At 39.6% G+C, this 24,175-nt stretch overlaps 1 protein-coding gene across 1 annotated transcript in view; it reads right to left on the bottom strand.

Annotated features, from left to right (window-relative positions):
* The window catches only part of tex264a (testis expressed 264, ER-phagy receptor a), a 125,017-nt gene that overhangs the window by 73,373 nt on the left and 27,469 nt on the right, over window positions 1-24,175 (bottom strand). Inside the window, exon 2 of the mRNA XM_041783997.1 lies at window positions 23,836-24,057. Coding sequence (XP_041639931.1) covers window positions 23,836-24,057 — 222 coding nt within the window. The remainder of the gene's footprint in view (window positions 1-23,835; window positions 24,058-24,175) is intronic.

Raw genomic sequence — 24,175 nt, 5'->3', positions numbered from 1 at the left:
CACTTGACATCATGAGGGGAAAATCTGAAAACAGTTTGTTTCAGCACACATTTTCTGAAAGGTGGAGAAGGGGGGGCATAATATGCATAATATGTCCCTTTTCAAGTTTTGGTTGAAGTGCGTTTACGACTTTTAAAGGTTAATATTTCTAGTTTTTTCTCTTTAATTAATGTCTCTTAATGTTCTAAACTTTAGAATTTTTTTTTTCTTGAAAATAAACAGATCCCGCCTCATCTGGAAAATCCCATCCTTTTCCCCTCCCACCTCTAAGAACCAAAATGCTCACTTTCTGTGCACTTTTTGATTTACGGAGGTGGACGGAGTTAGCTCTGAGCCAGGGGTTCACTTACACTTTAAGGGAATTTATGGATATTTAACCATTTTTCGTATCTAGTGATAATTTTTGGAAACTTTTTGTGATTTTTGCTAGAAAAATTAAAAAGGTAAGTTTTGAGGAATTCACAGAAATTTCCAGGGAAACTTGATCTTTTATTGTAACGCTTGGTTAACTGGATTTTTTCTGGCCTTCTGGAAACCTTTGACTGAAATGTTCTTATATTTCAGTGATCTTTTAAAACTTTTAACCATCTTCTTGATTCTTCAGAGAAGTCTCAGACCATCTTACCATCTTATAAAACACCTGTGAAATCATCTCTTTTTATTACATAGCAGGGAAGTACAGATTACATACATTTTCTTTAAATGGGTAGCTTTCATGCATCAACTTACAGCATTTTTCTTTGATTTGAGTCCATTTAAATTGGTGAGTAGAGCACAGATTAGGGCTGTTCAGGAGTTCATTCATGTGACACTGAGTCATAAGTGACTTATGATTATTGGTTAAGGAAAATTTTGCATAAAACTGTTAATGGTGTCAGACCTCTTAGTAACCACAGCCTATGCATATTCAACCTGCAATCAGCCTCTGCTCTTTGCTCATATCCAAGGGGTATAAGAGGAATAAAGAGATAAAGTTTAACCACAGAGGTCATAAACTTTCAGAAAGCCTCTGTGAATAAAAGATTTAACATTTTTATGACACTTTCAGAACTCTAAGCTCACTCTCTGCTACTATCCTTGAGTAAGTGGCCTTCCAGAAATCGAACATAATAAACAAAAATAAAGAGAGTACTCTGAAAGATGTTAAACTGTCTTTATATCTTTCCGCTGAGATTCAAGAATGTCATGGAAGTGTGAACCAAATGATTCAGGGGAGCCAAAGGGTAATGACACAGATCAAATCACAGCTAAAAAATATCTCCTTTGGATGAAAAACCTTCTATCATATCAAATGTGTTTCCAAAGTGAACTGCGGATAGCTAGACAGCTACAGAGCTGAGATAATATTGATTAGGGATGCACATTATTATTGACATTATATCAGAATCGGCAGATAAAAGCTTAAAAAGTTAACGGTATCATCAGATATGAAGATAGCTGATATATCAGCCATACATACTAGCAGAATGTATGAATGAGTCTGTGCAGTTTAAAGCAGGATAACCAGAACTACCTCTGCTAAGGATTTTTAATTTTATTATCCTAAATCATTACAATTTAAAGAACTAAAACAGACCTTAACAATGAGAGTAACAGATAAATTTTCGTACATGAGAAACTTGTGTTCTACACCAGTGATTCTCAACTGTTTTTATCATATAACTGAGAGAACCCAAGCCCCCCAAAAACCCACACGATTGAGTGATCGACTGTTGACAAAAATCAATATCAATTTTAACTGTTTCATTGTCAATACCCTGTGAAAATAGGCCTACATGGATATTATACCAAAAGGCCGTTGTATAAACTATTTAAGTAGGGTTGTGCAATGATCTTAGTTAAAATGGCCACATAGTTTTGACAACCGCATATTAGACAAAACCTCACGCCCTCTACCCAAAGGTCTCTGACCCCACGTTGGAAACCAAAGTTCTAAACAATGAAAAAAGTGTGAACGTATACAGTACATATTGGTTTTGGCTAAAATGAGTTTAAAAAAGCATATATGCCTACCCAATATTGCAAAAATCCATCGTGCATCCGTAGATGCTATCAATGCAAGGATAAGGATTAGGGCAGAACGAGTTGCAAAAATAATCAAATTGAAAACAATTAAATTATTTCATAAGCATTTAATCCATAATATCATGAATCTGAATAGGAGGGTGCTACAAGCTTGAAGCTATACAGGAGGCGGCTGGGGTGGGGGGAGGGGAAGCTCTCTATCAGCTGATTGCAGCCGGGGGTTTGACTTTCATGAACTAATGCTAAGCTTCATCAATTTTACAAAGAATTTACTAGCCTAATATTTTTTGCTCATAATGCAAATTGAGGGCATTTTTTATTTTATGTCACTTGTTTTTGATTAATAAAAACATACTATATATAAAACATGAAAAGTTGGATTTTTGTAAAACAAACATACAACCAAAAATAACTGTTTTGAAGCCATTTGAGGTCAGTCACAAAGACATCACTTCTCTCCTTCTCTCTGTTTTGCTTTCTCAGCCAATGTCAGGGCAGCATTCCTGGTTTCAAGCTGACTATACTGACTCATGGACCTCCTCTCAAGATGATGATGCAAAGATACGCCTTATCTTTGCAAACCCACTCCCTTAGTCTGCAACTTCAGAAGTTAGCCTGATCTCAAACTTTGTATGGAGAATTACTTATTAAAGGCCATGAACTTCTTTTTAAAGGCCAACATGTCTTGGCCTACTTAGCTAGATGTAATAAGCTGAAATCAAGTCAATAAACCAGACCCAGCTATCTGATGAACAAGTGACTTGATGCACAAATGAGATTTTATGTGAGCGTGTATGAGCTGGGAGGGTAATAGCGCCTAAAAAAGATAGATTTTCCATCCAGATGACTGATACCAAGCTACTCCATAGATCAACTGGGTTTTTGCCATCAAACATCCTCATCCCCCAGCACTCCAGCCACCTCAGTCTTTCACTCAAAAGGAGCATGGGCTCACACATTCAGATAGTTAATTATTAGTCCCCTGGATCAGGTCAGGGCACAGTTTTTAATCCCACATAAAAAGGGACGGCGCTGAAAACGTGCTTTGCATTTATTCATCACAGCTGTAATGAAAAGCACATTAAACAGTTACAAGAAATTCAAGGGCACATGAAGACCTTCTCAAGCACTTGAAATATCTCTTAATATCTTTAAAGCATGAAAATGCTATGTATTGCCATGGTAACCATTATTCACATATCAATACAGGTGAGAATAAGTGGATTAGGAAAAAAATTGGGACTTTGATTTAGCCCTCAATAACGTGCACACACAGTCAAAGACACATACAAATATCCCCACGGGTCACAAACACGAGTGAAAACAGTGTCAGAGCAAAGGCTTCTAATTGGCAGCATGGCGCGTGACGCCCAGCTGGAGTTTCAGAGGGATGAGTATTCCAGAGCCGGAGGGGAGCAGGAATCGATAAGAACAACACAAATGCTCCTGGCTGCTATCAGCCTCACTTACTGCCTCACTGGATTGTCACTTAAGATAAGAGCCTCAGAGCAACCTTACAAGACCAGCACAATGATTAAAGCCTAAGACCGCCTATATGTTTACAACCTGGACTTGACAGGTGCAAGTGCTTAAAGGAACAGTCCATCATTTTGTTAAAAAAATATAAAAAATCAAAGATGCTAGACTTCCTGTCAGGAGGTTGTAAGGTGTCTCAGATGTGTTTTTTAATGTTGTCCACTTTGACACACTACACAACTTACTTAATAACATAAAAATGTCCACAGTAAATCTCAAATAACCATGTCAACTTTGACCTCTTATTTTAAAGTGATATTTTGGACCATCAGATTCAAGGGAATATGAAATGGCATGATCTGATTGGTCAAGAATTCACTTAACAGTCATTTTGTGTGAATCAATAAAATGAGGAGTAAAGAAAAGCATCGTTGACAACACTTTATTTGAGGGGCATTGCATAAGATTGACATGACTCCTGTCATTCGTGAAGGAGGCTTTATGAATGTTTACGAATGTTGTCATTAAGTGTCATTCTGTCAATTATGTCACCTTTAATGCAAAGTTGACATTGATTAATTTCTTTTTGCCTCTTTGTAAAGTAAGTTAAGACCATAACCAGCTGCCTTAGCCTAGCATAAAGACTGGAAACAATAAGAGAGAGTGGGGTAAGATCCAGACTTTACTTATGTGGCACTTCAGGAAAGGACAAAAAGCTGCCGGGCAACCAGAAAGTGCAAGTCACAGTGGAAACTTCCCCTCTTGATTTGGGATCTCCAGTGGTGCAGTGGTATCTGTAGAAGTGGGTATGCATAGTAATCAAATAAATGGATTGATAACCTCTGAATTGTTTTCAAACCTACTGATATATTTTCCGACTGTGAAACAAAGTCAGATCTACAAAAGCAAACTAGATTTGCTTTTTCTATTTTGTTATTTTTACTACCCACTAATCATGGCATCCCATCAGATTGCGATGAAGAGATTTAGGTCACACCGATCAGCAAATCTTTTATTTTTTCATAAATTTAACAGTGAGTAGTACATTAACCAGCTTTAAGAGACAAAATCAGTGAACTGACCAACAAAACTCATAAAGAAGGTCAAACAGGAGAGTCAGGCTTGGTTTGCAATGAACCCCATTAACGGTGCTTTGTCCACAAGCTACTCCCAGCATTCTGGGATCACTCACAGCATGAACCAGAAGGGCTCCTTTTAACAGCTTTTCTCCCTCATTATGACTCATCCATGGAACAAAAACAGTGGCTTGCACCTATGGGGTGCAGTCTTAAAAGAAAAGTCGTAATTTCAAAACAAGAGGACTCTGGGTGGAGCTGAGCAGCACGTCTCTTCCTGTCTCCACTTGACTTGAAAATGTCTAGTGGGGTAACATCGTTACAGGGGTCTGGGAGGATGGAGTTTCATGTAACAGGTAGGGATGGGCGATATGGACTAAAAAATGTATCACAATATTTTGCTGTATTTATCACGATAATGATACAAATCACAATAGAAAAATAGCACCAATTCAACACAATGTTTTTGGCTAGGTAAAAGGTATCAAATTGGCTGCTTAACTACACCAGCTTCATATAAATATAGATATATATGAAGATATCTTTGTTTATATAAAGATATAAATAGATATCCATTAATTCATAGTAAAAAAAAAACTATGTTGCTTCTACATTAAAGAGATTCAAAGAGAAATTTATCTGGAAATAGTACAAATATTATTCCAACTTGCACATTATTAAAAATTTCAGTGTTAGCATTAAAAATTGACCCTAAACTAGAAGTATTTACATCACTATTTTACCTCATGTGGCCCATCCTGGATATTCTATTTCCATTTTAGATTGTTGTATCTTTTATAACTTTTCAGCCAATTTACATGTATGGATATTTATCAAACAATACAAGTAAATTCAAAATATAAAGCTTTTGACAGTTTCTTTTTTCATTGTCATTATAATAAATTACATCCTTTTCTTTTAACTGAACTTTGTAACCAGTTTGTTCTACATTGTGCTGTTACATGTTTTTATGTATGCTTACATGTTTTATGTGGCTTGTATGTTTCTTATGCTCCCCATATTTTTGCACACTGAATCACCCCTACTGGGGACTAATAAAGTTCTTGATTGATTGATTCTTGATTGATTGATTGATCCAACCAAAATAAGCAACTATGGAGACACTCTTTTTTTCTTTCCAACTCGTTATGACAAATGGAATGCAAAAAACTGGGAAATCCATATTTGCAGACGAATGTGACGTCATTCCCAGTTCCGACTTCCGGTTCCAGTTCCGATGAATCAAGCATAACATTCAACCACTAAAACTCATTTTTCTCTTCAGGAATGCAAGTAAATAACTAATTTGACATATTAATCAAGAAATATTAATGTGCTTTACTATTTTTCAGTTTTTTTTTTTGTAAATTAGTAAATTTGAACATTCATGGTTAACAACAATAATTATATTTTAGCATTAAAAATATCATTTCGGTTAAAGAGCTTCTACATATTGGTGTATTAACCATTGCAAAAACATAAAAAATGATTTTGGTAATTACCAATGCTGTTAATTTAGGGCAGCTGTGGCATAAACCTTACTTTGGGTGGTGGTCTAATAAATTTGTTAAGCACTGTATTTAATAAAAGAGTAGTCATCTTCAGCTAATGAAGGCATTTCAGTGCAAAAATTCTACATACAAGTAAATAATTATCTTACTTTGCATCACTGGAAAGGTTTTCATCATAAAATACCTAAAAATTGCCATGTAAGCTGATTGAGGACAATGTAAAAGGATGCAGTTATTTGTCTTAGTCATAGTTAGGCTGAATAGTTGGAAAGGTTGAGATGTAACCAAGGACGAGGCTAAGGATGAAAAAATGATATAAGTGAATATTGAATTCAGAGCTATTTTCTGAAGGGCTGAGACAGCAAACAGAAAAAGAGACATTATATGAAATGAAATTTGGGAAGATCCCAGTGTGTGCACAAAGGGGTTCAGCACATCATATTCAGAGTTAGAAGGGGAAAAAAGTGATGAAACTGACATCAGCGTCACTGGAGTCTAAATATAGCACTGTGCATCAAGAACCAAGTGTTTCCTCCAAAGACTAGCAAAGGGCAGAATGAAGGAGTAACAAGGAATATTAATAGTAAACACAGGATATGATGAATTCCAGGGCTGATGGTCTCCTTGGGAGAGCTGCTTTCTGTTATTTTAAGGTTGTTATTATTATGAAGAGCCCTCCAGAAACGAGACGTGTAAAAACCAATAAGACTGTAATGGAGGGAGCAATGCAGAGCAATGACAGTATTAATAATAAAGGAGACATCTTGCCCTCACCACTGCTTGCATTTTTAAGCACACAGACACAAACATACAAAGGATCAGCGGGTACCTTCCTCATCAAAATCTTCATTTTCAGCCCTGCGTCACAGAGGCACATGCTCTCTCGTTCACAAGCTCACACATCACTTTTTGACTCCCCGCTCTGTTTTTCTAAGCTTTGATGCCATCGCAGCTACAACCCCTGCTATCCTGCACCATCCCACGGAGAAATCGCTGAACAGTGAGCAGTCTGCGCCCTGAGCTGAGGAGGCATTAAAGATGCAGAATCCTGCCACGCCTTCCCCCGACCATCTCCATTTTTTCCTGTTTGGGCAACTATCAGGTGACCAACAAATAAGCTTAGAAGGACAGCGTGGCATGTATTGAATCTTGGTAGAAGTGTTCATTTTGGCAGCTATTTTAAATTTAGTCCTAGTCCTAAGATTAAGATGCCTTTTAGTTTGTCACATTAAGTTATTTCTACTCTTTAAAGGGGTAGTGAACACTTTAACATTTTTTTTTCAACTGTACACTGAGGTATCTGACTGAACTATGATAAAACACATCAATGCTGGTAATAGCTGAAATTTGCCCCAAACTGATAAAAATCTGTATTTTACGGCTTTTAATTAGCTCAAACGGACATCTGCCTTGAAAAACCTTTTCTGAAAAGGTGGGGCTAATGTGACGATGGTCGGTTTCTACGTCACAAACTCTATGTAAAAGGTTACCACCTCTAACTGACTTTATCATTCAGAGACAACTCCCATCCTCTCCTGCCTGCACCTGCACTGCTTCGGCTCTGAGAGCTCCGGCTATAGTAACGGCGCAGCAAACAGAACGAACAGGTAGTGCTCAGGACCACCACCGTCCACCACCACACTATAGCCTACGTCAGGGGACTCTGGAAGGGAAAACTCCTCCACTTCACAAGATCGCTATGAGGCAGCAGTGCTGTGGGACTCTGTCTGTGTCTCTCTCTGACAAGGGGGCATCACTGTCACTCCCACCTCATCTGGAAAACCCCGTCCTTTTCCCCTCCCTGCTCTCAGAACCAAAATGCTCACTTTCTGTGCATTTTTCTTAATTACAGGGGTGGGCAGAGTTAGCTCTGAGCCGGGGTTTCCTTTACACTTTAAAGTCCCTTTAAAGTGATATAAAAAATTGTTGTCTTAGGTTTGTAATATGAAAGGCTACTGCGTTATAAACCACAGGGAAAAATTTCAGTCACGAAAAACTTCCCTAAGTTTATCAAATTTAGCTTCAAAATAATAAGAAATGATATGATGATATCGGCATCGTCACTACCTGGAGCTCGCATCAACGGAGCCTGGGTCTGTTGAAGGTGGCATGCTGTTGAGGCTGTGTGGGCCATGTGATAAGATAGGTAAGAGGATGTCTGCGTGTTGGCATGGTGGGTCGGGAGAGCCGGCGTGGAGGGGGGTGGCTCTGGGACACTAGAGATCACTGTTAAGCCCTCTGGAGGTGCTCGCTCTTAACACCGGGGAACCACCAGAAGGAACTACTAGGAGGACTCCCAGTCACTCTTAACATCAAGGAAACCCTCAGGTAAGTTAGGTGCATCTCCGGTGACGCTCTTGATGTTGGGAGCGTCATTGGAGATGCACCTCCGGTGATGCTCTTGACATCAAGGAACCACCAGGAGGAGCCACCAGGAGAAATCACCAGGAAGACTCCCAATCACTCTTAACATTAAGGAAACCCTCAGATAAAGTGAATACCACCTATTGGCACAACGGACAGTTTAACATCACATCCTGTGTTTCAGGCTTCAGGGTTTTTTTCACCGTTTTGTTCAGCCAGAAGAGAGAAGAGTCCTCCACTGGATCTACTTCAAATTTTCTTCTTTCTTTTTGGTAATCCAGCAGGTATTTCAAAGTTTGGTGTAGCGGTTTCTACTTAAATTGGTCTGCTTCGAATGATGACATTACCACTGCGTTTTTGGAGATAGGGCAGGCACGCTTGGGTCCTTCTCCAGAGCAGGACCATTCTGGTCACAGCTTGGCATAGCCCAATGCAACCAAACTGGTGATGGAAAAGTACATCAGAACAGCTGGGTTTGGATCGGTGCAGCATAAAGTCATAGTGGTAAAGCCCCACTTGCCAATGATTCACAAGGCATTCTGGGAGATTTCCTATACTAAGTTTGGAGTGAGCCTCCAGAAAATCTCAGTTTTATGGGACATGTACCCCATGCACTTCACCCTAACCCTTCATTCCAATGTAAGTCAGGACACCCTTTAGACATGCACATATGACTGAGTGGTAGGGCAAAGAGATGTATTAGGAATGAGCTTGTAGAGACACCAAGAGGTTTACCCTCTTTGGCTCTCTTGCTCATATTGCAAGTTACTGCAAGTTTAAATGGCAGTTTTGCTGATTTTTACCAATGATTTCATTTTTTCTTTCCTGGAGGCTTGAACTGAACATGTTTGAATTGCAGATTCTGACAGAAAATACTGGATGAGGTGACGTCTTAAGTGACATCAATCATTTGGTTACTGAAGGGAGCTTTAAAGTCCAATCCATGGTGGCTGTCATATTGAAAACTAGCTCTAGATCAGGGTATAATAGCCAATGAGGTGGAGCTGAAGTGCATCTTAAGCCTCCTGGCAAACAGCTATATCATGACTTGCAGTTGTATCAGCCAGCTAATACTGCACAACTCAATTTCCTTATCTAAACCAAAACAGACAAGGTAAAATTCCACCTCTGTAAAGGGTTTGGTGCTTCTGCAGTCGGCCTCAAGTGGACACTCTGACACGCCAGATAGACTGTTTCACATATCTGTTGCATGGTAAATATTTCATATCCACATGGAAAACTGCCCATAGTCAGGGTTTGCAAAGAGCAGAATCTTTAAAACAAATCTTGGAGGGTGACTGAACGACTATCCTGTCCATCTCTTTTATTACGGGCCAATCAGAGCAACAAAAAATATAATCTAGCGGGCATGCCAAGATCTAAGGTGAACACAGTAATTGCCATTATTAAAAAGTATCAGTGGAATTAGTTGGTGAAACATTCTTATGCTGAAGCCGGTCAAGTGAAAACCAAAAACATCTCCACTGCCAAGAAAAGCTTTCAGTGTGGTTCTTGGTTCTACTTGTAATAAAGAAATGTGGTCCAATTCTGATAAAACTGCTGCTTTACTATTCGTACATCGGAGCTAACAGCTACACTGGTCGCCAATGTGTACCTGCTTGCAGTACAACTTAATTCCACTTGTAGCTACCACCTCATTCTCCTCAAATGCTGCTGATTGGTCTGTCCATTTCTAGACCTGGTGTCCAATTGAAGCATTGCAAGTTTGATCTGTCTTATGACACACATGGAATCTGACCATTTGGCTTTGTTGGTTAAAGAACAGCAGGGATTTTTTGTTTGTTTTGTCTTGTGTTTTGCACAGTTCACAACGGCCTTTTTTCAACTATGGAGGTTGCTGCTTGATCTCTCCTGCAACTTGAGGCAGTTTTGAAGCATTCTGTGGATTTTAGTACAACACCCCCGAGCAGAAAATATCACAATTGTTCCTGATTTTAAAACTCAATTTAACTGTGAGAATTTTGCCCTGGGGCTGCATGGTGATTTAGTGGTAAGCACTGCCACCTCACAGCAAGAATGTTGCTGACCTTTCTGTGCAGAGTCTGCATGTTCTTACTGTGCATGAGGGGGCAATCTGTTTAGTTTTGGGTGAACTGGTGACTCTAACTTGCCTGTGTGTGAGTGTGGCTGGTTGTTTTTCTTCTATAAGTCTGACCAGCTGCCAGCCCAGGGTTTACCCTGCCTGTTTACCCTCCCAGTCTCCTGCTATCCTGAGTGAGATAAGCTGTATAGATAATGGTGGTTAATAACGAATGCTTCTACTGTACAAAAAGCTCAATTTGCCCTTTTTCCCTGTGTTATATATGATCTGTTAACTGTCTCTTAAAAAATAACAGCATCTCTTAAAAATAATAAAGAAAACAAAGTCTTTCAGCACAATGTGCTATCCGGAACTCCACTCAGTGACACAGGAGGGAAAAAGCAATAAAACACAATGTCTGCCTGAAAATAATCTTGAATAGATGATCCAATATCACACAGAGAGTCTTTAAGAAACAATACCATCTTTCGGCCCAGAGTGATCCCAGTGCGTGGTGTCAATATGCCACAGAATAAAGCCAAAAAAAGAAGGGTTGTTATCTGCATAACAAATTATTCCTCAAGCTGGGGCGTGAGTTCAGCTCTGTCAGCGAGATTACAGAACAAGCAGCTGTAATAGAAGATACGATATTCAGAGATGAGGGAGCAATGGGGAGGATTTCTCTACCTGATTTCAGGAAAATAACTTTATAAACTGTGGCACAATGGGGGGAGGGGGCGTTGTGGCACAGTTGTTTTAAAGGAGTGTTCTGATTCCCCCATCATGATCCTGCAGGTTGACTGACAGCATGCAGATGATCAGTCGTTATAGCAGACACAAAAACTGACTGACAAAGCAAAGAAGGTGCAATCCACTAAAAACGCAGTTTTCTAGAAGGGAGACGTGACTGTCTCAACAACAGTAAAGCTCAGTGAATCCACAGTTTCTAAGCAGAGCACAGACTGAGCAGACTCATTCCAATTCACCCACAGCTTTCTAGCCACAGTGAATGGCACCTCTGTTGTTGTTTACACAGTGGATACACCTGAAATCAGCTCAGTTCCACTGGCTATCCCCCAGTCAGGCCATTGTATGAAATATATATGCTGTGGACATGGCAAAACACATTTTCTATATTTAATTCAACAAATAATAACATCAAAGAAGACGGAGAAGAGTTGCTGGTGAATAAAGCATGAGTGAAATGGAGGTGGAATCAACTCTACCGTGGTTAAACATCAAGGTAGCACTTACTCAAAAAAGGAAAAAGACATAGTAGAAGCAACCAAATAACACCAAAACTCCCCCTCTAAACACAGCAAGATACCTGCAATTAACATAAAAAAACTGCCAAATATACACAGGCTTATCATACAGTATTAGGTGGAATTTCCTGCTCTTTGAAAAGTAAAACAGCTTTTAGATCCCACTCATAGCCTTTTTTTTCTCTCCTGACATCTGCAAGAGAATGCCTGAAAATCCTCTGGAGACCAGGCATTAGCATAATAATCCATATCCACCCATCAAGCATTCTAAGTTTCACTCAGACTCGGCTCTCACCGAGTGTCCAACACCTCAGCACGGTTTTTACTAGAAGTATTTCAATGATAGCTGATCATTGGTTCTGGCCTAAGCTGTCAGGATATAAGGACAATTTATTAACTCCTGCCATCCCAACCAACGTGACTCTCTGAGGGAATATCAGTGCCAATGCTAACATTAAGCTTTCTCAGAGCACATCTGACCACTCCAGTTTTTCTTCATATGTTTGCACTCAGTTATGAATTAGAGCATGGTGTTGGTTAAAGACTGCTCAACTAGGAACCAATCAGGTCATACCAGCTTGTCCATTTATCCAGGGTGTCTTCATTTATCTATTTAAGTTTCATTTTCAAACATCCTAAATACATACTCAAGGCTTTATTTGAGAGGGCATGACAGTGGAAAGCACTGGAAACCAAGAAGAGAGACCAAGGGAAAGGACTAAGACTGACATTCTGTATTTGAATAATGTGGCTGTTGTAGATTTTGTTTAAACCTGCTTAACGTTTTACATGTTCTCATTTCTTACAGTGTTTTCATATATTCAGTCTTTTCATCGTGACATAATGACTGGTGCTCACTGCTTTGTTTCAACCATGCTTATACCTCTGAGATTGTGTTGTCCTAAGTATGCACTTAAGACTGCTAAGCAGTCTTTATGGTCTCAAGACGTTACTCTCTCTAAGAGAGGGCAGCAACACATGCACAGAATCCCAACATTATCAGCTTTACCTGCTGCATTTCATCACCATGACAGAAATAAATCATTTAGACTTTCCTAGTAATAACAGGGATGCAAAACTAACAGTTAATTTATTATTATTGTAATGTGAGGATTCACTATTATCACACAAGTCTTGTCTTTTAAGTCATAAAAAATATATTTATGTAAACAAGCAATGGGTTTTCACTCAGAATGTATTCATTTGATTATTGAATTTAGGTCCGGTATAATGGTAATGTTTTCACACCATTTTCTAATGTAGCTAAAGATAGCAAAACTAAGGACAATGCCAAGCACACCAAAAATTTCCCAGTGGAGCAGTGGAAACATGTTCTGTGAAGCGATGAATCAAGTTTCTCTTGATGGCTGTCAGATGGGCGAGTCTGGGTTTGGCAGATGCCAGGCAAACTTTACCTGCCTGACTACACTGTGCCAACTGTGAAGTTTGCTGGAGGAGGGAGAACAGTATGGGGCTATTTTTAAGGGTTTGGGTTAGGCCTCTTATGTGCAGTGAAGGCAATCTAGCATCCCAAGACATTTTGGACAATGCTCTGCTTCCAATTTTGTGGCAACAGATTGAGGAAGGCCCTTTTCATGCCTCACCATGCCTCAGTGCACAAAGCAAGGACTATAAAGACATGGTTTGATGAGTTCAGTATGGAAGAACTTGACTAACAGTTAACCCCACTGAGCACCTCTGGAATGAAATGGAACCGAGATTGTGAGCCAGGCCTTCTTGTCCAACATCAGTGCCTGACCTCATAAATACTCTACAGAATGAATGGGCACAAATTCCCACAAAAACACTCCAAAATCTTGATGAAAGCCTTCCAAGAAGAAGACAAGCTGTTATAGCAGCAGTGGGGGACCAACTCCATCCTAAGTACATGTATTTGACTATAATGTCATTACAGTCCCTGTTGGTGTAGTGGTCAGGCAGCCAAAAACTTTGTCTATTTAATGTGTACACTGTGTTACCTTAAGTTGTGTTTCCAAAAGGGCTGTAAAATTAACTCAAAGCCATGCTGCTACAAACTGCTCTCTTTGTGTGGCTACTCTACCTCCTGTTTAGAGCTGAGGGTGGTTTATCTATGTAACCCAGCACATGGCTAATTTGTGAGGTACTATGCCACCGTGAACATTAGATGTCAAGCAAACTTTGTCTTCAGTAGGTTAAGAACTACTGAAAACGAAGCTGAAGCTGAAACCAGGAAGACGGCTAAGCAACATAAATACAGATGTAGCAATTTTGGGTTAGGAGACTTGATTTGGTCACCTAAAGCTTCAGCTCAAAGCAAATCACTTCACTTGACAGAGTTACTTTACATTGTAGCCTAATGTAAACACTGGAGTAACATTGCCACTTCTGCCATCCACTGCAGCGAGTGACGTCATGGTGATGACGTGTGCAGAAGGTCTACAATATCACATATTTATTTTCAAAGAATTACTTTAATGTGCTTAAAGGTGACATATAATCCACCTTTTCCACCTTTCAACACAGTCCCCTGTGATCTTAATAATCTGTCCATGCCATGCTTACTTGGTGAAAATATATTATAGATCAAGCACCAAGGTAGGTTTTTTTTCCCATGTATAAATTGGCTCTAAATAGCCACAGAAAGCTTGATTTTGGTGTGCATCACTTCAAATGCAAATCTCCTTCTCCTCTTCAGTTGGGTACGCCAACATGAGTACAGCTATGTGCTTCCATGACTGTGGGTGGCGATACCAGGTGAGGTGCAGGTATTATTATAATAATGACTCCAGTTATGATGTCACAATGAGCACAGATTCTGACAAGACCTACCTGGGTCAGTAGTTACTCCAAAACCCCCAATACATGATATATCACCTTTAGTTGCTGCTACATAGGTACACTTTTTGAGTACTGATCCTCTGACCATTCTGGTGGCATCATTTATGATTTTTCCACCTCTATATGCCACATATTTCATCTAGGAACACAACTTTAGGAGCAACAGAAAACAAAAGACTACTTTCACACTAAAAACAATGGAAAAAGCCCTGATCATAAAAACTCAAGGTTTTCTAGAGGGAGCTATGATTTAATTGTTGTGGGACCTGTGAGGCAATCAAAACTGTGGCACATTCAGAGAGAAACACGATAATGCTGTTATGGTGCTTTAAGCTTGATTCAGATCAATGGATTACTGAATGGACTGAAGCGATGTGGTTCTCATCTTGTTTGTGCCTGGAGGGAGTATCAGGAGTTTTGTTTGACGTGCCACCAAATACCCCCCCCCCCCCCCCGTCACTGCTTGCTTTCATTCTTCAGATCCTGAAAAGATGCTTTCACAACATCAAACAAGATTTGACCGAATTCTTTAATGCAGTGTGACAGCTACATCTTTATACAATCATTTTTCCATCTTTCATCAGCAGCTTTCTCAACCACAACATGATATAATCTCAAGAATCCTGTGCTCAAACCCACTGCTGACATTTAGACGTACAAGAATATACAGTTGCTGAGCACAAATATACAAAATGCCAAACACTCAATTGGTACAACAAATAAAGTGATAACCTCTGATTATAAAGGGCACATGAAAACATCAGGATTAAACTAAGTGAGCACCTATCACCTACTTTGGATGTTTAAAGCCACAATTTAACCTCCCTGAGTGTGTGTGTAAACTGTGTGTGTATTAGCTTACGCGTTGTGCATGGCTGAGATAAGGAGAGGTAAGCTGGTGTGGAGAAGGAGTTATTGGACCGGAGAGAAAGCGTTGGAGTGAAAAAGGGCACCTCTCCACTTAACCTGCTCTCTGATATCTAAAGCTCTGTAGGAGTCCAGGTGGTGTACCAGAGTCTGTGAGAAAACACTTTCACACGGACGTCTGGGCACACAGCCAGATAGTAAGCCCACTTCACCAGCCAGCCTCCCCAGTTGTGCTGGCAGCACTGGTTGGATCTGCATGACCGAGAATTAAAAGGCTTATATCTGCATGCAATATTTTTATAAGAATTACAATCAACTAACTGGAACCCAACTGTGTAAGCTGGTGATACAGATTAGGGTTAATATTTTCAGGTTGTATGATTTAGATTCTTGTTTTTTGGCAAATACCTCCAGCCTACCTACTTTTTAAATGTCACTGCCCTGGTTTTTCACAGCCGCAGCATGTAAATGGAAAATTAACAACCAGCTGTTGACCATGAAGGGGCAGGCAATAAGCCAATAAGCAAAAACTCAAGTTCCATAAATGACAGTTGCCCCAATGGCCACTTGAGGGGAGAGCTACGATCAGGCCCAGAAGATGGAGAGGGGTCTGGCTGCAGACTGCCACTCTCTGACACCCCCCCTGCAGATGACAACTGAGACACCACCTCTGGCAGGACAGAAATGACATAATTTGCCAGGACAAGGTATTTCCATTTTACAGTAGTTACATGTGATTATCTTTAGTTACATTAGCTGTGTTAGTATGTTAAATAGAGGACAAGTTTTTTTTTCCTGTAAGCACCTCATACAGGTGTCTATATTAAAAGTTTTGTAATTAGGTTTTCCAGATCAGGTTAGTTACTTTTGGCATAAAAGTCCTACAGTTTGTAATAAAAAAGCAAAATTTTACTGTTGTTCAGCCCCCTAACCCACCCTACTACCCTACTAACCCTGAATGGAAGTGCAGTTTGACTTTATTTTGAAAGTTGTTGTCTTTATGACAACCTGATATAAACCAAACCCAATTTTTTCAATGTTTTAATTAAGTTTGCTGTTGGAACTAGAGTTTTAGACCGCAATGACAGAAATCTGTTCAGCTGAGATCTCAATAATCACAACACAGATGTGGCCTATTTAAAGGGTTTATTGTTATCATAAAGAGAGCAGTTAAGATGACGAGCAGACACATCAATATGCTCTGAACGCACAGAGCTTGTTGGAAGCATTAATCAGTTAAGAAAAATACCATCTGCACTTTTGAATGCATGCATCATTGTTAAGCTTAGTTGTATTACAACAGATGATCAATTTGAGGTTTTTCTATACTGTCCCCTCACCTACGTATATTCACAGTTGTGTTTCACACTCCATCTCTGGCAAGTCCCCCACTGCACTGTATCAGCATTTGCTGATGGAGCAGACAAAGGTGGCAGCGCCACTTTTCAACAGTTTTTTGCATTATTGTGTGAAAAACCTTACATTTAAAGAAACTGAGCAATAATCTTTAGTGGAAACAACCTATGGAGCAGTTTTCACTGAAAAGTCTTAGGGCCCACCTTGACAGTATAAGACAGCTGTCTACAGCGCATAGTTTGAGATTTGTCTATCTACATTTTGCCACCTTAAAGCAAATCCAAATGCAAAGTGCAAAGTGACTGGATTGAGTGACTGGATGGATGATACATGGGTGTGTTTTAAGAAAGACATGACTCAAACCAATCTGAGTGTCAGATTTTATTCCTGTTAAGGACCGAGCACACACGCTGGCTGTTTTATTCATATTTTCACAGCTGATTTTAGTTAAATTTTTTAATAGGCTGAACCCCAACTGGCTCTTTAAACATGGTCAATATGATTTGGCTTTTCTGACTAAAAGTTTTGCAAAAAGAAGATGAGTGATGTCTGTCAAACATAGCGTCTAGTCTGACGGCCCAAAAAACAAACAAACAAACAAACAAACAAACAAACAAACATTTTGGCCTCATCCGACCAAAGAACTTTCTTCCTTAATATATGTTTTCTTCAGCATGCTTCTCTCCCATAATGCTTTGACTGGTCAAGAACCAGAGCACCAGTTGTTCTATGCAGAGTCTTGTGACTCCTTCAGAGTAGTCATAGGTGTCTTGGCGGCCTTTCTCACCAATCTCCTTTTTGCATGGTCACTCAGTTTGTGAGGACACCCTGATCTAGGCTGACTCACTTTGACAATTCAGAGTTTTTGTTTTTTAATTATGCCAAAAAAGTCTAATTATATCGACCATAATTGAATAAAGCAATGAAAGGGTAAACATCCAAGTAGGGAATGACTTTAATAGGAACTTTATTTCTTATACTTTGCATTTTTGGTGGAATATCTTTATTTTGCTCAACTGTATGTAATCTATTAATGCTTAAACGTATTTAGAATTAAGGGCATGCATTTCTTATGTGACATGCGGGTGCTGTTAGCATTAGATATCTTGACACTTCAATGCCATATCACTGAAGTTAGTCCAAAGTCGGCAATGGTGTTGCCACACTTTGACAACATATTGTTCGTCCAAGTACCAAACAACTGATATCGCTTGTTTGCCTTTAGACAGTACAAGAGATTACTGAGGGATTAGCTGAGCCTACTAACCCCTGGCTTCATTCATGCTCCACCTTGATGTCCAAATATGGTAGCTCTACCTACAAAAACCTAAACTTAAACTGACAAAATGTAAACTTTGGCCTTTCCAAAATTACAAAAAATTAAAAGTGTGTGATGGTAAGGAGAGCCCCCAAGAAATGTGCCAGGTTTTGAAGCCAATTCAACATAGCTGCATAGCAGTGTTCTTGTCTGTGGAATCTGTCAGCAAACATTTCCTAACCCATATCTACAGCAAAGCCTGTAACTTCATTAATGAAACCGTCACTACAGAAAATTTCGAGATCTGTTCTGTATTTGTAAAGACATTAGGAGAAAGCTGTGAGAATAAATACAATAAACCTTTTCGCTCTGCAGTAGAAAGCATGCACAAAGCCACGTCACACCAGTGTCTCCCTCCTTTCAAAGCCCCTTATTCTACAAACCTGTTTAATTAATCATACATACAGTACATAGGCACACATTTCTAACACATTCGCATACCAAGCCTCTCTAAACCGTACTCCATTATTCATTAGCCCCTCTGTAGCTGGTATGCACGGTGCACTTGCCACTCCATGACTCAAACTGGATCTTAGTATGTTATTAGCCCATCTTCTGCACAAGAGCGACTCCTTAACAACCTGTCACAGCACTTAGGTCAACTGATGGATTGTGACAAGCTCTTCTGCCTCTTGGTGGACAAGTGTGAGGTAGTAAAAACTGCTGCTCTATCTACGGTGACAGAAGCTATCTTGACAGACATAAGCTGCATACTCCTGAAAGAAGAATACCGACACCAGCCATGATTATGTAACAGCGCAGGATTTATACAGAGGGATGCTATTCTTACTCATAGAGACCACTTTTACTGTGTCAGTGTGCATGTAAAGTTTGTCCTACCCTCTGATGTGAGCTGCTACAGTATGCACAGAATAACAAGCCCAAATCAGAAAAGATGTGCAATGCTGGCAAACAATAATAAACAAGGTCAGGTAGACCAGTGAGCATCAAACTTTGCTGATTTTGCTGCAGCATCTTAAAGCCAGAGATAAACTTGTTAATCGACTCATATGCAGGCCCGCTCACAGGCATGGCTGGCTTCTGAAAGAATCAGGAAATGTCATTTTATAATGTCAAGGTGTGCACATTGACTAGTTTCACCACTTAGTGCTAGTCTGCTGGCTAATGTTGACCTTGTGGGTCTGGCTGAGCTTCTGGAGCAGAGGAATTTAAGTTTGTTTCAGGTCCAGTATGTGTCCATAGAGTACAACATTACTGGCCTCACAGGTAGATTCACATGCTGTTTACATCAAAACAAACCAAAGAAGGCTTTGGTGGACCAATTTAACAAGAAGAGTTTAAAATCTAAACAGACAATAACAAATTAAGTGTGCATGATTTTTATGCTTTTGCTTTAATAAGTAATGGTGAGTATTTAGGTTTAAAATAAAAGTAGATTTTTATCGATGACATTTAGGACAGCACGTGTCAGCTAGGGCCCCTCCATGCAGCTGGGCATTCCTCTAACCACCCCTTATGAGTGGCTTTACTCATATAGATAGGCTTGATAGCTGCCACGCTTCCCCTGTGTCTGTTTAGCACATTGACATTACAAAAGCTAACACAACACCTTTTGCATGACCAGTAAGAGTGTAGAGATGGACGGGATATGGCAGAATCATCACAGCTGCAGGAATGACTGTGGATCAAAGTTTTAAAGTCAAACAGACTGATCCACATCTAAATGATGAGTTATTTATACTGCTCAGTGACAAACATGGATGTCACACTAAGTAGAGATAAATATTTTCTGTTTTAGAGGTTGACATTAAAACCTTTAAACTAACAGAAATGACACTGGTGTATCAGTTCCATTAGTGACCCCACAAACTGGTGACTTCTAGCTTTCTAAGGCTGTGCTTCACTGGTTTAGTTTTTCATCAGATACATATCTGATTTTTTTTTTATTTTGACATTATAATGACAAAACACCTGGGGTTTCATTTAAAAAATAGCACATAGAACCCAGATTAAAAGTGTACGTATGCCAAAACCTCTAAAAATAATTCAGATTTATAAAACTGTGCCCATGCACACCTTCACGCAATTCTCTTTATGAATCCCAGTCCACCAGGACAGGTGCGCACGAAGATCATTTACATAAGTAAATAAGTATTCAGAAGGGCTTTTATTTAGAGTTTTTTGCAAACTCCAAGCTGGCTTTCATGCATTTTGCACCGAGGAGAGGCCTTCGTCCAGCCACTTTGCCATAAAGCCCAGGTCAGTGGAGAGCTGCAGTGATGGTTGATCTTCTGGATCTTTGTCCCATCTTCACACAGGATCTCTGCAGCTCAATCAGAGTTACCATCAGATTCTTGGTCACCCCTCTTACTAAGGCCCTTCTCCTCTGTCACTCAGTTTTGCCGGATGACAAACTCTTGGAGGAGTCCCGGATGTGCCAAACTTCTTCCATTTGTGAATTATGGAGGCCGCTGTAACTATAGATGGGAGCAGATACACCATAAGCACAAACTGTATTTCAAATGTGTTGCAATCCAACGCACCAAAGCAAGTTGATATGTAACTGCAGAATACAGCTAAGATTTCTAATTCACTACAAAAGGAGGCAACAACACTTACTATGCTAAAAATCCAGACACCCATGTAGTAGTTGGAGACTTGCTGGAATAGTTCTAGTCCTGGCTGCAGCAACAAAAGTATGTGTGTTTTATGGATGAAAGGATATCAAGGAGTTATTTTCTCATTACACTAGCTACTCCTACTGGTGGGTCAAGCTGTGTGGCTAAAAAGGATTGACACAAAATGCAACAGAAGACAGCCGAAAACAAGTATTCATTAAATATAGCTATCAGATAAGACAGATGGTGGTGTACACAGGAGAATTGCACACTGATAATAAGACAATCTAATGGGAAGAAAAAGAGAGCATTAATGATCTCTACTGAACTCATCCCTCATCATGTTATGTATAGCTTCTGTTTGTGTTGAATATTGAACAAATGATAAAAAACGTATTGTCACCATGAATGACCCAGAAAACTAAAGAGAACTCTGGGGAAAGGTTGTGATGAAAGTCAACAACACAATCAACTTAAACCTTTCAGAGATGATCTGCCTTCAACAAGCAGGCTATCTTTAGCATTGCTTTGCAGATCTGGATACAGCCAATGAATAATGCCATTGGCGGGATCACTGCACTTTTACTTTCCAATCCTTGACCCAACACAACAACAGGTGGATGACAACACAGAAAATGCTCTACCGTTTGGCTCTACATGCTGATGATGCACAGGCATTTCAAACACTGAAGTTTACTGATAAAACATAAAAAGCTTCACTGAATTAGAGAGGTACAGTGATGAATCTAAGCACTCAAGTGTGGCCCCTCTTTCCATTAAACAGACATGTTTCCCTCAGTCATGAATATGATGGCAAAAGTTTATACCACCCACAAAGGTGAAAATAAAAACAGCACATTTCAGACATAATGCTACATTTCTGACAAGAGGATGGGTATATTTTTAAGTCCTGTGAAGAGATAGATGCCTAAATAAACAGATGGATAGGCGTGCGAGTGAGAGAGTGCGCGCACTCACACACAAGCACACTCTAAATTTATTCATGCGATGGGATGCCCCTTAATGAATCCATGTGTGCAAATGTCATCAGTAAATGTCAATAGCTTTTTGAGGCCTGTCCCGAGGACATGGAGCTCAGCCTATGGGCCGCAGGACTCACACCTACCTTTATTTCCACTACTTCATCTATTCTTAATTTGCTTTAAAGACCTCCTCTGCTCATGTGATGAATTAAACAACACATGAGCGAGTGGCGTTTTGACAAGCGGGAAGCAGAAAGGAGGACAGATATGATCACAAGATGATTGCCACCCACTGCAAACAAAGGGATGTAAGGAAGACAACGGAAGAGAAAACGTGTCTTACTTTAGAGGAAGTACTTACTACTGGAAGAAAGAGAGACTACTTAAATCTTTAGCCCTGGGTTTTTGTAAGGCATCTGGCTGCAGACCTCTGTGGTGGGGCGTTCTGGCCTCATCAGCTGCAGACCTCTACAATGGGGTGACCTCAACTGCAGGGCGGGAGGTGGCATACACTACAAACCCTTGTTGCTTTTTTTTCTTAGTTTTTGGTGTGTTATTTTCTAATTTACCCCCTTCCCCTTATCCTTAACCTAACCCTTAGGGTTTGAGTGCTTAACCCTAACCCTCTTTGGGGTTTCCTTAGTTTGTCGTGCATTGAATCTTAACCCATTAAAGCCTGAAAACACAAATTATAGTCAGAAAATTCTTTTTTTTTTTTTTTTTTTTTTTTTACTGAAATATTTACTTCACTTTCTCCTAATATCCCCCCAAAAATCCATATTTCAATCAAATTTAACATTTATAGTTTTTGTATTTCATTTTATACATTAAGTGTTTTTGGTAACTAATAATCCACTTGAGGGCATTTTTATCATTTATCGGATTGTATTCAGAAGTTCTTTTTAGTAATTTATTGATCATATTGATTGCATGAAGGTATCATAAAAGTATGTATCAAATATAAATCAAAAGGCTTTAAGGGGTTAAAGTATCCACTCTGTATATTTTCAAATTTTATTCATAAAATTCCACTGTTGTTAAAAATTGCCACTTACCCTAACTTCTAACAGCAAGCACCACTTCCTGCCCCACAGTAAAAGTCGTCCCATTGTAGAGATCTGCAGCAGAACACCCCACCATAGAGGTCTGCAGCCAGATCCTCTTTGGGGTATTAAGAGGGATCCTTTATTGAGATGACATGAGCATTCACAAACTGCAGAGTCAACTATTTTAAGATTTAAGGAGGCAAAAAGAGCCTCAAGCCTTGTTTACACCTGGTATTAACATGCGAGCATGATCACAAGCACACACAGCAAGGTTCAGTCATTCAAGCTAAGATGAGCTGGAAGATGGTGGCACGCATGAGTGTAACAGCCACTGAAAACTGCATTTTGTAAACATTGTTGTTGCTCTTTGTGTTTTTTACACATCACATTACATTTTGTGGCTTTAAATACTGTTTCTAACATTTTTCTTTCTCTCAAAATGTGACAATTTTCAGGTTTAACTGAAGGAGTGCCATTCCATCTTCATTGTATTATTGTCTTGCACACCAGTATAATGATAAAGCATCTATTTCATACTTCAGCCACATTTACAGGCTTTCTGGGATGCATTTGTCCACTTTAGTTTAGCAGCATGGACTCCAACGTGACTGTAGCTGCATACAAGCACTGCCAGCTTTTGTTATTCATCAATAATGTTTATTCTTGTTTGATTTAATGACTCACTATTGCACTTTGTGAACATCTTGTTTTTTTACTATCTTTCATACATTAAAATGGGCTGTGCACAAATAAAGAACATCCATGTCCCATAATTGAGAATCCATTTCTTTTTCTCATATGGAACAATCAATTTTTGTAAAGTGCAGGGGATCACACCGAATGTATGTAGAATTTTTCTGGTAACTACAGCCCACAGGTCCAGCTAGAGCTGTAATGTACTAAAGCTCCTCCATTCCTTACTGGTGTTCTTCACTCCTGCCCCTTTATCCGACATTCATATGTCTTCAGGATCAAGTTACTGCAAATAACACCTTTTTGTATAAAACTGAGGAGCAGGAAAATTTTAATGCAGGATGTAAACAGCCTCTTAGGGTGACTCCAGTGTTTACAGGCATCTCAACATTGTGTATTCTTATGCTGTTTTTACCTCAATGTAGGAAGAAAGTCTCGGGTAGACTCTATAAGGTCCCAAGATGTAAGACAAAGGCGTGGTGCAGGGGAAGCTGGTGGTCACAGCATGGCTCACTTCAGGCAGAGAAAACACTTTGAAGCCAAACTTCTGATACAGCTCCTTTAGCTCTTCATCTGGCTGCTCTTCACCCTGGGAGAGGACGCTGCCCACCACGTAGCGACATTTGTCCGCTGGCCTCTGAGGGAACACAAAGACAGGAAGAAATTAGATATATTAAACGTCTAAAAATACCCTGAATACCTTTCAACACAATACCACAAAAGGAAAATACTGCTTTATGGACATTAAACACAGA

The sequence above is a fragment of the Cheilinus undulatus genome, linkage group 3, assembly GCF_018320785.1.
Source record: "Cheilinus undulatus linkage group 3, ASM1832078v1, whole genome shotgun sequence".
NCBI classification, from domain to species: domain Eukaryota; kingdom Metazoa; phylum Chordata; class Actinopteri; order Labriformes; family Labridae; genus Cheilinus; species Cheilinus undulatus.
This window is presented reverse-complemented; position numbering and strand designations above follow the sequence as displayed.